This window comes from Colossoma macropomum, unplaced genomic scaffold, assembly GCF_904425465.1.
Source record: "Colossoma macropomum unplaced genomic scaffold, Colossoma_macropomum, whole genome shotgun sequence".
In the NCBI taxonomy this organism is placed as follows: Eukaryota; Metazoa; Chordata; class Actinopteri; order Characiformes; family Serrasalmidae; genus Colossoma; species Colossoma macropomum.
Window position 1 is genome coordinate 39,777,323 of NW_023494793.1, and position 15,329 is coordinate 39,792,651.

Sequence of the window (15,329 nt, forward strand, 5' to 3'; positions counted from 1 at the left end):
CGCACACACACACACACACACACACACACACAGGGGCAAACATACAAGCAAACACAAAAGACAGATATACAGTACTGTGCAAAAGTTTTAGGCACCTGAGAATTAGATTTGAGATTTAAAGGCTGTTTATCTGGGCAGTAAGTGTTTTATTTGCTCAGAAAACACTTAATATAGTTAAAAAAGAACATTAATATAGTAAGTAGTAGGGGGGTACAGACATAAATTTCAAGATACGATATGTATTGTTGTTTTTGCATATTTTGACATAGAAAAAATGCTAACATACACTATATTGCCAAAAGTATTTGCCTTCACATGCATATGAACTTGAGTGACATCCCATTCTTAATCCATAAGGTTTAATATGATGACCCTTTGCAGCTATAACAGCTTCAGCTGTTCTGGGAAGGCTTTCCACAAGGGTTAGGAGTGTTTATGGGAATTTTTGATAATTCTTCCAGAAACACATTTGTGAGGTCAGACACTGATGTTGGACGAGAAGGCCTGGCTCGCAATCTCCACTCTAATTCATCCCAAAGGTGTTCTATTGGGTTTAGGTCAGGGCTCTGTGCAGGCCAGTCAAGTTCTTCCACACCAAACTCGCTCATCCATGGACATCCCCAAACTGTTCCCACAAAGTTGGGAGCATGAAATTGTCCAAAATCTCTTGTTCTGTTGAAGCATTAAGAGTTCCTTTCACTGGAACTAAGGGGCCGAGCCCACCTCCTGAAAAACAACCCCACACCATAATCCCCCCTCCACCAAACTTTACACTTGGCACAATGCTGTCAGACAAGTACCGTTCTCCTGGCAACCTCCAAACCCAGACTCATCCATCGGATTGCCAGACGGAGAAGCGTGATTGGTCACTCCAGAGAACACGTCTACACTGCTCTAGAGTCCAGTGGCGGCGCTTTACACCACTGCATTCGACGCTTTGCATTGCGCTTGGTGGGGTAAGGCTTGGATGCAGCTGCTCGGCCATGGAAACCCATTCCATGAAGCTCTCTACGCTGTTCTTGAGCTGATCTGAAGGCCACATGAAGTTTGGAGGTCTGTAGCGATTAACTCTGCAGAAAGTTGGCGACCTCTGCGCACTATGCGCCTCAGCATCCGCTGACTCCTCCCTGTCATTTTACGTGGCCGACCACTTCGTGGCTGAGTTGCTGTCATTCCCAAACACTTCCACTCTGTTATAACACCACTGACAGTGGACTGTGGAATATTTAGTAGTGAGGAAATTTCACGACTGGACTTGCTGCACAGGTGGCATCCTATCAAGGCACCACGCTGGAATTCACTGAGCTCCTGAGAGCGACACATTCTTTCACTAATGTCTGTAGAAGCAGTCTGCAGGCCTAGGTGCTTGGCTTTATACACCTGTGGCCATGGAAGTGATTGGAACACCTGAATTCAATGATTTGGATGGGTGAGTGAATACTTTTGGCAGTATAGTGTACCTCAACATTTATTTTTTGATATTTCACAAAAAAGTTTTTGTTCAACTGTTGTCTCTAGAAGACAACAGTATGTGTTGAAGGGATAGCTGGCACAAGTAATTTTCCTAGAAGACATTTGCATAAACAAAAGTGCAATGTCAATATAAAAGTAAACAAAAATGTGAACCGTCAGGTCACATCTCAATATGAACTGTTCATTTAAAGTCTGATCTTGCGTTTGTACATAAAGAGTGGCTCTTCTGGCTGAAATGAGTGGATTTTCTAATGTAGCTCAGTCACTCCCAGCAAACGTCCACAACCAATTAGAGGTGGAATCCACAACCGAATAGAGGTGCAAATCAGCAGCTGTAACATCCCTACAGAGTGAGTTAGTTGTTTTGGCTATTCAGAACCTGCACTTAGCAGCTGCTTGAATCCTGTGGGGAGAAGTAGCTGCTGAGACACATGTTTTCTCCATGAGGCTGAAGTTGACTTCCTCTTTGACAGCTTCATGTCGCACTTCCCATTCCATCTTGAATGGAGCAGCAGTAACATGTAACTGATGCTCGATTTAAAGTGGGAGGGGAAATTTGAACAGGAAGCTTCTGTTTTCTCTTTGCTCCATTAACTGACACATTTGCATGATGTCTTCACAAATGAGATAGCATATTTGAGGTGTTAGCACGGCTATTCGATCCTTGCGGTGAGCACTGTCAGCGCTCTGTCACTGTTCCATCATTACTGTACTCGACTGAGAAACCTCAGCATTTCAGCTTGGCTGATCAACCATCCCAGGTAGGCTAACCAGACCAGTTCCAAGAGCTGCACGGTGGAGTTTTAACATTCACTGTTATCTTTTAGGAATGATTGGATTGTATTAATAGAACTATAGAAATCATTCCTGGTCATTTTACAGCATGAAATCTAAGTGTATTTGATTCACAGCTCATGTCGTATTGTGATCCCTGTTGCAGAAAAATTTACAATAGCCTGTTTTCTGAGACATGTAGTACGTAGTGATTTGTGTATGCTGGTGAGTGCGTTTACATGCACTTAATAGTCCGATAACTGCAGAAAATCAGATTTTGTCAGTAATCCGGTCAACGCGTCTAAATGCACTTGAGTAATCAGATAATGGGAAACTCCAGGTCTACATGAGTCAGGCAGTAATCAGATTTCTGCTTTACAACCAGCCAGTAAACTCACAGAAGAAGACGAGACATAAACAGAATGTTTATTCTCTTTACCCACTTTACCTAAATATATAAACATACATCATCTAGAAGATGAAGAATATTTAAATCCTTAATTTCATCAAGCATGTCTTTGGTTTCAGCGTCACTCCAAAAGTGTTTTGCTGAGTCTCACGGCGACGCTGCTCGCTTGTTTCCACTACCCCAGTCTGTTTTGCACATGCACAGACTGAGAAATATGAAAGAAATCCGAGTAAGAGTTCGCATGCGCTGAGAAATCTGATTACTGAGCTAAAAATCCAGCCTCTTTATCAGATTTCTTAATTAGATTTCTAGACCTCACTCCGATATAAGAAGTCAGAGTATGCTGTTTACATGACCATTTCAATAATCAGATAACTGCAGAAATCTGATTATGATCGGATTACGGAGTGCACTTTTACCTGAGCACATGGAGCTGGTCACGACCCACTGAGTGTGTGGTTGAGAGATGAGTGTGTTTTGCTTTGTGTCTGTTGTTTTTGGAAAGCTGTGAAGCTCCATCTGCCCCTCACTGTTTCCCTCGGTGATCGACGCTAAACCACAAAACATCTCGACTGTTGTTTGGAGATTTCCTCTAGCTGTGTGGAGCGGAGCTGGAATTCATTAAAGGAGAGAATAGGCATCTCTCTCTCTCTCTCTCTCTCTCTCTCTCTTTCACTATATCTTGCTGTCGTGTTGTGTTGCCAAGCTAAAAGCTGACTTTGTGTCGTGTTGTGGTTTGTTGCATGTCATTCTGTCTCTCTGTCTCTCTCTGTCTCTCTCTCTCTCTCTCTGTCTCTCTCTCTCTCTCTTCTGAGTTGTCTTTTGAAAAGGGGTGCACCGATACCAAGTTTAGGTGCCAACATCGATGCCAATACCAATACAGAATTGGTGCAGCCATAGTTTTGTGCTGTATCCCAAACTGTGTTAACTGAGTGGGAAGTGAGACAGCTATTCACACTAGGCCTGTGTGATTTAACCCTTTAAGGCCTTTATCTATCCATTAAACAGTTTAACAGATGAAACTGTTTCTGATGTTTAATCTGCAGTTCTTTGTTAATCACTTGATTTCTCAGTGCTACTGTTACACATATTTTGATGTAAAACACAAACCAAAAGTCGGAGTTGTTTATTTTGTTATTTTTGTTTTGAACACATGAATACGACACCTTGTTTTGGTGTTAAACAGTGTCTGTTGCAGTTTGCTCAAAAGGGGAAACGGCTCTTTAGTGCCTGTGATAAGATGAAAGGGGTGGAGCTGCTATTTCTCACTTCTGCCTCGTTGCATATGCATTTGTAAGAGTTTCCCCCTCAAAGCGCAAAATACAGGGAGATTATGATAACGAAGCACTTACCGTGGTTTACCAAGGCTGATAGTGAATGCTGACTGTGAGTTAGTTAACGCCTGTGAAAAGCTCGTCTTTTGGCTGCCAGAGTTGTTGCTGGGAGAGAAAGAAAACCTACTGTGAGCGCCCACCATCCAAATAACACCCAATAAACACCCTCCCATAAAAACTGAACCAACTGGTTTTTAGTAAAACACTGAGTGTTTACATGCACTTAATAATCCGATAACTGCAGAAAATCAGATTTTGTCCATAATCTGATCAACACATTTGCATGTGCTTGAGTAATGTGAATGTGAAAAGGTCTGCATGAGTCAGATAGTAATCAGATGATCAGATAGTAATCAGAAATTCATGACACGGCTTTTTTTTTAAACATTGCACCACTTTACCTGAAAATATGAACATACATCATCTAGAAGATGAAGAATATTTAAATCTTCATTTCGTCAAGCATGTATTTGGTTTCAGTGTCCCTCCAAAAGTGTTTTGCTGCGTCTCGCGGTGACGCTGCTCGCTTATTTTCTGGTACTGCAGTCTGTTTTCACGCAAGAGCAGACTGAGAAATCCGAAAGAAATCTGAGTAAGAGTTTACATGCACTGAGAAATCTGATTACTGAGCTAAAATCCAGCCTCTTTATCAGATTTCCTAATCTGATTTGTAGATCGGAGTATGGTGTTTACATGACCATTTGAATAAACTGCAGAAATCCGATTATGATCAGATTATTGAGTTCATGTAAACACACTCAGTGTTTTAAACAGGTATTTCCTAAAACTCTGGGTGTATTTTACACTCATCACAGTATCTTCAGAGCAGCTTTTGTGTGAATGATTCGACCGTTTTCTTTGACAAACTATGGTGAAACTCTTTGTCTCTGCTGTCCTTTCTTTACTAAAGCTACTCATTACTCTGTTCACGCTGTGGCTTCTGCTACAGAACTGTCACAGAGCTGAGAGGACGCACTCACCACGAGCTCAAATCACACAGCTCCCAATCGAGCAGGACGCACCCTGAATTAAACAGGGTTTTACAACATCCTACGAATTCTAAAGGCACTCGGCACAGAACTCAAGTTCAGCTCAAACCAGCAAAACAAACATGTTTTCAAACGGAAAGGCAAAATAAATATTTATTGTCTCAATTTTTTAATCATTATAATTGTTATACTTTCAACTTGTTGTTTAGTTCTTAGTCATTAGTGTGACCTACTATATTAAAACCTCAAGAAAAAAGGCCTTATTTCAACATAATGAGTCACAGTTTGGACCAGAATCAGAGAACCACAAAACCACACATCCCAGAACACACACTTACATATATTCAGTAATCCACATGATTTAACAAGTAATTCTCATAGTCATTAGTTTAGATGTCGCCTGGGCCAAATACACACTACACACAAACTCCTGGGCTCTTTAGAGCTGTTCTCCTCCTCTTTTCTTTCGCCTTCTCTCTTTTTCTTCTCTTCTACTCTCTTCTACTGTCTTCTACTGTCTTCTCTTCAGAGCTGTTCTCCTCTCATCTCCTCTTCTTTTCTCCTCTTCTCTTCTCTTCTCTCCTATTGTTTTCTCTTCTTCTACTGTCTTCTCTTCAGAACTGTTCTTCTCTTCTCTTTAGAACTGTTCTTCTCCTCTCTTCTTCCCCTTTCTCTTTTCCTCTGTTCTCTTCTGCTGTCTTTTCTTCAGAATTGTTCTTCTTTTGTCTCATGTTCTCTTTTCTTTTCTCTTCTATTCTTCTGTCCATAGAGCTGTTCTGCTCTTCTCTTCTCTTCTCTTCTCTTCTCTTCTCTTCTCTTCTCTTCTCTTCTCTTCTCTTCTCTTCTATGTCTTCTCTTCAGAGCTGTTCCTCTCCTCTCTTCTTTCTCTTTATCTTCTCCTCTGTTCTCTTCCACTATCTTTTCTTCAGAGATGTTCTTCTCTTCTCTTCTCTTCTCCTCTCTTCTCTTCTCTTCTCTTCTCTTCTCCTTCTCTTCTCTTCTCCTTTCTTCTACAGTCTTCATAGCTGTTCTTCTTTTCTCTTCTCTCCTCTTCTCTTTAGAACTGTTCTTCTCCTCTCTTCTTCCCCTTTCTTTTCTCCTCTGTTCTCTTCTGCTGTCTTTTCTTCAGAATTGTTCTTCTTTTGTCTCCTGTTCTCTTATCTTTTCTCTTCTATTCTTCTGTCCATAGAGCTGTTCTGCTCTTCTCTTCTCTTCTCTTCTCTTCTCTCTTCTGCACTCTATGACCCTCCTCACTGCAGGCTTCCTTAACTGCAGACAACTGAACAAGATCGCAACAAATGATTTCTCTCCTTCCTTCTTTCTCTCTTCCTCCCTCCCTCCTTCCTTTATATCTGAATCTCTCTCTCTCTCTCTCTTTCTCTCTCTCTCTCAATTAGTGCTTTCCTTGACGTCCGCCGCTCCTTCTCTTTCCCTCTCTTTCTCTTATTTATGGTGCGTATAAAAAGAAAGTGAACAGTGGGGGAGTGAGCTGACGGCCTGTTTGCAGCCTCGCAGTGGCTGCGCTCCCAAACAACACGCCTTTGATTCGGGCCAGTTTCGGGGAAAAGCTTTGAAGCATATGGCGCCGAGTGCAGCCTTGGGAGACACATGTTCCAAATCCGCTGGAGCTGCCTGCTCATGCTCAGCTGAAGGGCCGCTCTGACTGCAGTTAGTGTCCGCTGACTCACCGCACGGCCCAGAAATGCGGCACATGTTTTTAGGGGTTGTGGAATGCAGACCAGTGGCCACCTGCACAAAACATCTCCAGCCATATCACAGAAAAGTTTTACTAACATAAAGAGAAACTGAAGTGTTTAGTGTAGTTTGTAAACACTGATAAGGTTTCACGGTTCACTCTCCAGTCCATACAGTCTGTATATGCAAACTAAGCTGAAAAAACAGCTTTGTTTTTGTGATGTCACAAAAAACAGCTAATTTACACAAAGCATGCGCTCCTGTTCAGCCTACTGCAGTTTAGCTCCTCCCATTCACAAATAAGGTATAGGGCATATTTCAGCCTGGATTGCCAGGGCAGCCAATCAGAACAAAGCTCATTTACATACTTTACTGTGCAGAAGTCTTAGGCACCTAAACACGTTGTTTGAAACCAGTAATCTTGGCAGTGAGTGTGTTTTACTTGTAAAATCATCATATATCATTAGAATAGCTGCAAATGAACACAAATACAGTGAAAAGTAACAAGAATTTCTTATAAAAAAAGTAATTATCTTGTCAGCAAGTTTGAAGAACAAAGTTTGGCTCCAGGTTTGTTAAATTCCATTGCCAGCATACTTTATTGAACTTGATGAATTATTGATTAACCTAATGAAGTATTGGATAATAACTACTAAGAATACTGGGCTTCCATTTTATATTTATATTATTTGTATTTATTCTAATTTTAGTGTTTTGCTCATCAAACTGACCAATTAAATAGCTTTAAATACCTTCAAATGAAGTAATTAATTCTAATTGATTATCATTGCACAGTACTGCATGCCTGTCTTAAAGGCACAACAACAGAAACAGATGTGTTGTTAATATTCTGCACTCTCAGAAATAAAGGTAGTAAACAATCACTGGGGCAGTATCCCTCTTATCCCTTCAAGGGTAAATCTCAGGACCTTTAGTCGAGTTGTATTTACTCCACACACCCCGTCTCGTCTCCAGGCTCTTCATTTTACTGTTCTGTTTTAAAACATTTGGTTATGAAAAGGTACAAATATGAACTTTTTACCTGGAAAAAAGCTTATTTAAGGTCACAATTGGACCCTAAAGCCACTGTTGTACCTTTGAGGGAACATTTACATTGTTTGTACCTTGATGAACAAAAAATGTACCTGAACAGAACCTTTATTTCTAACAGTGTAGGTGAAAATAAGTTAACACATCCTCTACAGGGAACTTAAATATGGCGTTTTTTCTGCAAATCTTTGTGCACAGCTTCTATTTATTGGCTGAGTTTAAACATATTGGAAAGACCAAAACATAAAATGTGCCTTAACTTTTGCACAGTCCACATTTTAAGTTCCCCAAGAAGGTAAAATCGCCAAATAGACAGTTACTGTGCATTAAAATGTGCAGACGTACACACTTAAAAAGGTGGTTCTTCAAGGGTTCTTTCTCTAAAGAATATGGTTCTATATAGGACCATGAACACTTAAAGAACTCTTTATGTAATTAGAGGCTTCTTTGCGTCATGAAAGCGTTTGTCAGGTTGATGGAGAATGTGCTGTAGATGGTTCTATATAGAACCTTTTTGATAAAGGTTCTGTATAGCACCAAAAAAGGGTTTTTCTATTGTAACAAGCTTGACATCATAACAATAGAAGAACCTTTTTGGTGCCATAAGGAACCCTTTTTAAAAAGATTCTATATAGAACCATCTACAGCACATTCTCCATCGGTCTGAAGAACGCTTTCACGATGCAAAGCTTTAACACACAGATTCCCCTCAATTTACTTTACTTGAATGGTATTAAAAATGAATGTCGACGTGCTTTGGAACTTCAGTTCACCTCAAAGTGACTCGCTGCAACAAAAAAACAAGCTAAAACAACTGAAAGTTAGCCTAGAGCAGCTAAGTTCACTCTAACCTGGAGAGAAAGTTCCTCTGGTCCTCGTCTGGCTTTACGTTGAATTATGACGCCGCTGTAATGACGGAAAATGCCTTGTTTTTAATGTGGAAAGCAGGTAGACACAGCTTTGGAAATCACTTGCAGTCTGAAGTTATTCGTTATTAGCATGCAAGTCGCCCCAAATCTGTGGCAGCAGAATTTAATGAATGCACATGTTTGCAGTAACATTTATTATAATGACAGATGAAGTAGTTCTCAAAAGCTGCTGGGTTGCTCAGTAGAATATTGTTTAATATGTGAGTTTTATTAAAGATTTTCATTAAAACAGTTAATATTAGAAGCATGTAGACTAAAATAGAGTAGAATGTAGGTCAAAGCTGCCGTGGACCGCATATGTTTTTTTGTTTGAGGGCGCATTATCGATTATTGTGATTTTTCAGCTAGAAAATACTGTGCTAATTATTTTTCGCCTGGGCCTACTCACTACTACTCACTACTACTACTGTGGTGAGTAGTGAACTCACTTCTACTGTACTAGTGTGAACACAGCAGTTCTCACGGAGCAGGCCCGGATCATCCAATGGGTTTCATGGGCCCAAGCTACTAGGAGGCCCACACTAGCAACAATCTAATCTAATCTAAACAGCTGTTTTGACCCATGGTGGGAAATTTACCACAGTGGAAGAAAATTAATTTGTCATCGCATTACATCCAATCATAGTCCTGACACTCTCCACAGCTGCTCTCTCTCAACATCTGCTTCAATTTATCCATCAATCACTGCTTGGTAACCGTTACGCCATGTGCCGTTGCGCCGGTCAAGCTGTCAGGTTTTTAGCAGTGAGCTAGTGTTCCTCTCAATGTACTTCGAATTTGAAACTCTGGATATTCAAAAGGATGCAGAAAGGGGATCTGTAAAAGCGAGACCTGATACCTCGGCAGAGTAGAGGATGCCTGAAGCCAAATCTAAACTGTCCATCTGAGAAAAAAATTAATTGATTCTTGTCAGCAGTGATCTGTGAACTGTCATTAAAGGTAAGATATAAATGAAAATAAACCTTTACACAATATACATCAGCTTAGGATGCTTGATGGTTTGGGTTTCTGTTGGAGGCGTCCATTCAGATTGAGTCGCTAACCAGTATAGTCTACGAGATTAAACTCAGAGTCGGGTTGAAAAATTACATGTTTGATACACTCTGACTGGTCTGAAACTTAATTAGGAGGCAAAGAATCTGAGTCTGCGCCCCTCACACACTGACCTACAACTGACCCAAAATCTGCAGACTACAGCCAACCAGCACCAAATCTAAAATGGCAGTAATAGTTGTGTAGTGTAATCCTGGCATTAAAGACTCGAGGTGCAGCAGAGAAAGTCTCTAACTGGTTCCGTGTGCGGAACTAGTGTGTTTGAAGTGGTTACCACAGCCTAGAAAAGGCCTAGAATTAACTTCACTCCTGCTCCCAAAAGTTACGCCAGTTCTACTAAAAATTCAGTTTACGATCAGTTAGTGCAGCAGCCTGAAAGTTACACCCAGAAAGGTACCACTGACTTAAAACCAGGCGTAGTCCTGTTATTTAAAATGGATTACCCCACCATTCAGCTACATGAGTTTTGTCCATTTTTGTAGCTCACAGTAAGTCGTCACAGTAACTAGACCACATCACCAAGTCTGCACACCCTTAATCAAAGGCTCGATGTGGTTTGAGCGGGATGAGAGAACTTTTGGAGACGTATTTACAAAAAAGATTTGGGTGACTATTGAATTCTAGAGTATGTGAGCTACTTTAGCCCCAGTGCTAAACTAAATAAGCAGAATTTGGACGTCACACATTCTTTGCCTGATGCACATCTGGGCTAAGTGGAAAATGATGCAAATTAGATTTTTCACCAAACCATTCCTTTAATGAAAACATTGAGATTTAGGCGTGGAGCTCACACAGAAGTACACAAGAAAGAAGATGGAATAAAGGTAGAATAAATAGATAAGAATAATAGTAATTAAAACAGAAAAAGATAAGAAAGAATCTACCGACCCTGCAGGTACAAACTTGCGCTTGATAAAATGTATCGCTGTTGTCAGTTTTTCAGTTTTTGACATAATTTGAAAATGCCTGTTGCTCTTTACATTGTGTGTAAATTTCATGATGAATGGACCAAAAGAAACGGCCCAAAATGACTTGGAAAAAAAGTCTGGTTCCATTGATTTACATTAAAAGTAAGGCATGTTTTTTCCTTCTCATGTAAAGTTACCATTTTGGAGACATGAGGTTTTGTTCTGACAGCAGCGATATGCATATGTATGTATGTGCTTATGTGCGTGAGTGTTTTGGAAGAATTTGTGTGAAAAAACCACGAACATCCATTTTGAGTCCATGAGTCTGTTTTATGTCTTCGTAGTCTGTGTGAAGCCAGAATGACACTGTAAATCCTGTACATTTCTGCTATTTACAGTGGAATTGTGCCGCAGCAGTTTGCCCTCATTTGACTTGCCTTGTGTGTATGTGTGCGCAGCACGTGGGCTGTGATAAAATCCTTGGCTCAGACGTGCGAGAGGACCGCTGCCGTGTGTGTGGGGGGGACGGGAGCAGCTGTGAGGCCATTGAGGGCGTCTTCAACGACTCACTGCCTGAAGGAGGTACGAACTGTGTGTGTGTGTGTGTGTGTGTGTGTGTGTGTGTGTGTGTGTGTGTGAGTGTGTTTAAACTCTAAGGGTCTGTATGTAGACACTCCTCACCCTTGTAACTACAGAACTTGCACATTAGTTTCATAGTAGTTACTGAGTAACTCAAAGTAGTTGCTGAATAATTAATGGCAGTTAATAAACAATTCATACCTGTTACTATTTTGTAGTAGATACTGAATAATTCATAGTATTTGCTGAATAAGTAATGGTAGTTATTAATAGTATAGTTAATAGTGATAGTATATAGTAATAGTAATAGTATATAGTAATTAATAGTATAGTAGTTAATCATAGCTGTTACTAATCAATGTTGTTTATTGAATAATTCACAGTAGTTTCTGAATAATTTATCACTACTGCATTTGTATTAGATACTGAATAATTCATTATAGATACTGAATTTGAATCTGCTATGAATAATTCATATTAGTTACTGTTAGTTATGAGGCTGATGTTCATATCCTACCAACTGATTCATTGCTACTATTCAGTTTAGCAGTTCTAAACTCACAACACCGCTGACAAACTTTACAGTTAGGCCTATTTTGGTCATGAGTTTTTAGCTGAGTATTAACTCCCGTATAAATAATTGTAATATTTTTGTTCACTGTATGCAGCTATTAAAGTTGAAGCCTTAAGTGGCCAAATTGGCTGATTATCTATCTCACCTGCTAACTGTCTATACTTAGTAGCTCCCAGCTGATAAGAAACACTACTTAAGCTCAAATTAAACAAAAATTACTCCCAGCCCCCAACTAAAGATGTTATAACACCAGATAGAGGTTTATAGAGTTTTATTGTTTTCATAAGACCCTGACATGTCTTAATGAATATTTTCTGCTTTATTTCATTAAAATTGTTTGATCCCAACTTATGAAAACATAGCCAGTTTATATTCCGTTTGTTGCGAAGTAAACATATGATATTGAAAGCAGACAACTGTGGAAAATCATTGCAGGCAGCTCAAATAATTGCAAGCATGCAATTATGTAATAATTGTAACATGCTTATTTCCAGTATGTCGCAACATCGGGTGGGGTATTTTGTAAATCAGGTGCTCAATATCGCAGGGGTTTAGAGGGTGGAGTGATATTTTGCCCGTTTCCTAAACCTAAGGCACAAAAGGGGAAGTGGGTTTAGGATTTAACGGTGGGGAAACTGTGTTACCAGTTAAACCTGCTAAAAAATCACACATATATCTGCCCTAAGGTGTCTGATTTAGCTAACTGCAAAGTCTGGAAAGCAAAGTCTTTCTTAAAGCTAACATATCGCTATTGTCAGAACAAAACCTCGTATCTCCAAAACAATAACTTTACAGGAGAAGGAAAAAACCTACTTTACTTTTCATGTAAGTCAATGGAACCAGAGTTTTTTCAAGTAATTTTGAGCCGTTTCTTTTGGTCCAATCTTCGTGAAATTCACATTCAATGTAAAGGACAACAGGCGTTTTCAAATGATGTCAAAAACAGAAAAATGACAAAAATGGAGATACGAGGTTTTGTTCCAACAGCACTGATATTTAGTATAATATATAGCAAAATTAATTACATTAGTATTAAACCATAAGTAGAAAACCCTTTCATGGCTAGTTTGACTAACACTGACTAACAAGTTTTTGACACAACTTTAACTCATTTAAGCCCACCGGCATCTGAAGTGTTCATCCTTCTAGCACTATTAGGTCGCTGAGAGATCAGGAGGGTATGTGTTAAGCCTATATTGCTCCAAAATGCTAAGAGGTTTGTAGAAAAAATTCTGCCCCTGTGGTAACACTTTCTATGAATGTCACCTTTGTAAGCATCTATAAACACATTCATAACATGTTATAATGCATTCATAAGACATTATAAACATAGCTATAAATATTTATAAAAACGCATTATACGTTATAGCCATGTTTATTATGCATTATGAATTGTTAACATAATACATTATAAGTACTGATCATAACAAGTTATAAGAGCTCATAAGTCGTATTTGTCCGCTCTAAGTAAAGTGAAGCGTACTGTACTAAAGCCTCCTCCAGTGTTAAGAGTGAGGCTTCAAGCTGAAGTATTTACTGAAGGATTTACTGAAACACTGAAACATTCACAATAAAGCACATTACAGGCTTCAAATGTCAGAGTTTAAACTAGAGCTGCCATCAGTGTTTTACCCAGTGTGGGAAAGGTAATGTACACCACTGTTAGCTTGGTATTTGTTTTTACTTTACACTCTCCAAGCTGGGACTGACTTCTTTGGCACTGAAATTATAACATGTTATTAACACTATTTATAATGCATTATATTAACAATTCATAATGTATAATAAACATGCCTATAAAGTGTAATTCAGTGTAATTCTTTTTTATAAATATTTATAACCACGTTTATAATGCCTTATGAATACATTATAACATGTTATAAATGTGCTTATAGATGCTTACAAATGCGACATTCATAGAAAGTGTTACCCCCCCTGTGATTAAAAACTCAAAAGCTTGCCAGATGTAGCAAGAGTAAACCACTAGGGGTGGGGCTTTTGCACAGGGTCTCAAACTGTGTATGTTATGTAATCTCTAATAAACTTGCCTATTTGGTTCCTGACACTGTTTGACACACTGTTAATATACTACTATTCTATAGTCATCTACAGTTGGCTGATTGGCTGAGTTTGAGGTAAGTTGTGGAAAACTGAGCTCATATTTTGGCCAAACCATCACTTTAAGATTAACAACCGAATAATAAGCTTAGGGTTCAATGGGTTAACGTGTGTGCGTCTGTATGTTGGAACGGTAGGTATCGAAATACGCTTCCTTTTATTTATGGAGCACATTGCTTAAATACCATTTTTCCACCTCTGCAGATCCATTTCGCCTGGCATTCCTCTAAGGCTTTAAATAAGCAGTTGTAGAAATGTCAAGTAAGGCGGTGAAATACGGTTCTTTGAATTATGAAATAATACTGTTCGCCTAATTATAGGCATGGAGGCGCTGTGGATTTACAGTAGGTGTCAGAATACGATCGCTGGGCGTTAAAGCACTTTTCAGCAAAGCAGCGCTGCCTTTCTTTTCATCTGGGAGTCGACGTGTAAGAGTGCGGAGCTCCAGTTCCTGGAACTGCGCTGGAGGTTTTAAATTCTGCTCGCTGGCCCTGTGAACAAGTGTGTTGTGTTACGGGTCTCCAGACTTTAGCGCTTGGGTGATAAAGTGCAATAGCTCTGACTGTACAGAACAATGGCCCAGTTCAGCTCCTGTGGTCCGGTAGAAGTGAGTTTTAAGGACAGGTGCTGGATGTGATTCCTCTGCCTCTCGCAAACTACACTAACCTTCAATTCAGGCCTCAGGCCTCACATTGATGGACACCAGAGAAAAGCAGGACTAACCTACAGATGCGGGACTGACCTACAAAATGCTCCTGTCCTTCGTAAGGTGCTTTTAACAAAGGCTCCATGTTTTATTGTTGGAACTGAATGAGCAAAACCATTTCATGGTCGTTTCTGAGGCTAAGTTTAAGATTGTAGTTTTAAAAAAAATTATAGTTAGTTACTTCAGCTATATATTCAGCTGCTCATCCAGCGTTTTTTCTAAAGTCAAGGGTATTAACCCTCTGGGGTCTGAGGGCATTTTCTTGATTTGTGCATGTCTTCTTAAACTCTCCTTTAAAGGCTCTTCATATAACATGATCCTCATATGTTTCATATCAAAATGCTCCATTATCTTCATCACTACTTTCCAAAACCGCTGCAGCAACTTCAGCAGCTGTAAACTCTCTGCACGCCATTTCACATGAGTCTCCAATGTACACTGAATGAAGAATGAAGGGTTTCCGGCGTGATGGTCAGTCCTGAGTTTTTTCCGTGACCATTGGTCAGTTTCACACAGAATGTAGACACACGAATCCACCAGTTCCACACAGTGAGAGGCAGATGATGTGTATCTCAGCCCCTCTTTATAGGCTCATAACTCCGGATATGAGTCAAGTACGATCTTGTGATAAAATAAGACTCTACAGATTCAGGAAATGTTTGAACCGCATTTCTGTGTTGTGTTAATCCAAAGATAGAAACAGATTAGATTTGGTGTGTGGGTGGGTTTGTGGACCCC

The 15,329-nt window shown here is 39.7% G+C and overlaps 1 protein-coding gene across 1 annotated transcript in view; it reads left to right on the top strand.

The window, feature by feature from the left end:
- Positions 1-15,329, top strand: part of adamts10 (ADAM metallopeptidase with thrombospondin type 1 motif, 10) — a 120,837-nt gene that overhangs the window by 73,758 nt on the left and 31,750 nt on the right. Inside the window, exon 17 of the mRNA XM_036579527.1 lies at positions 11,073-11,196. Within this exon, the coding sequence (XP_036435420.1) occupies positions 11,073-11,196 (124 nt within the window). The remainder of the gene's footprint in view (positions 1-11,072; positions 11,197-15,329) is intronic.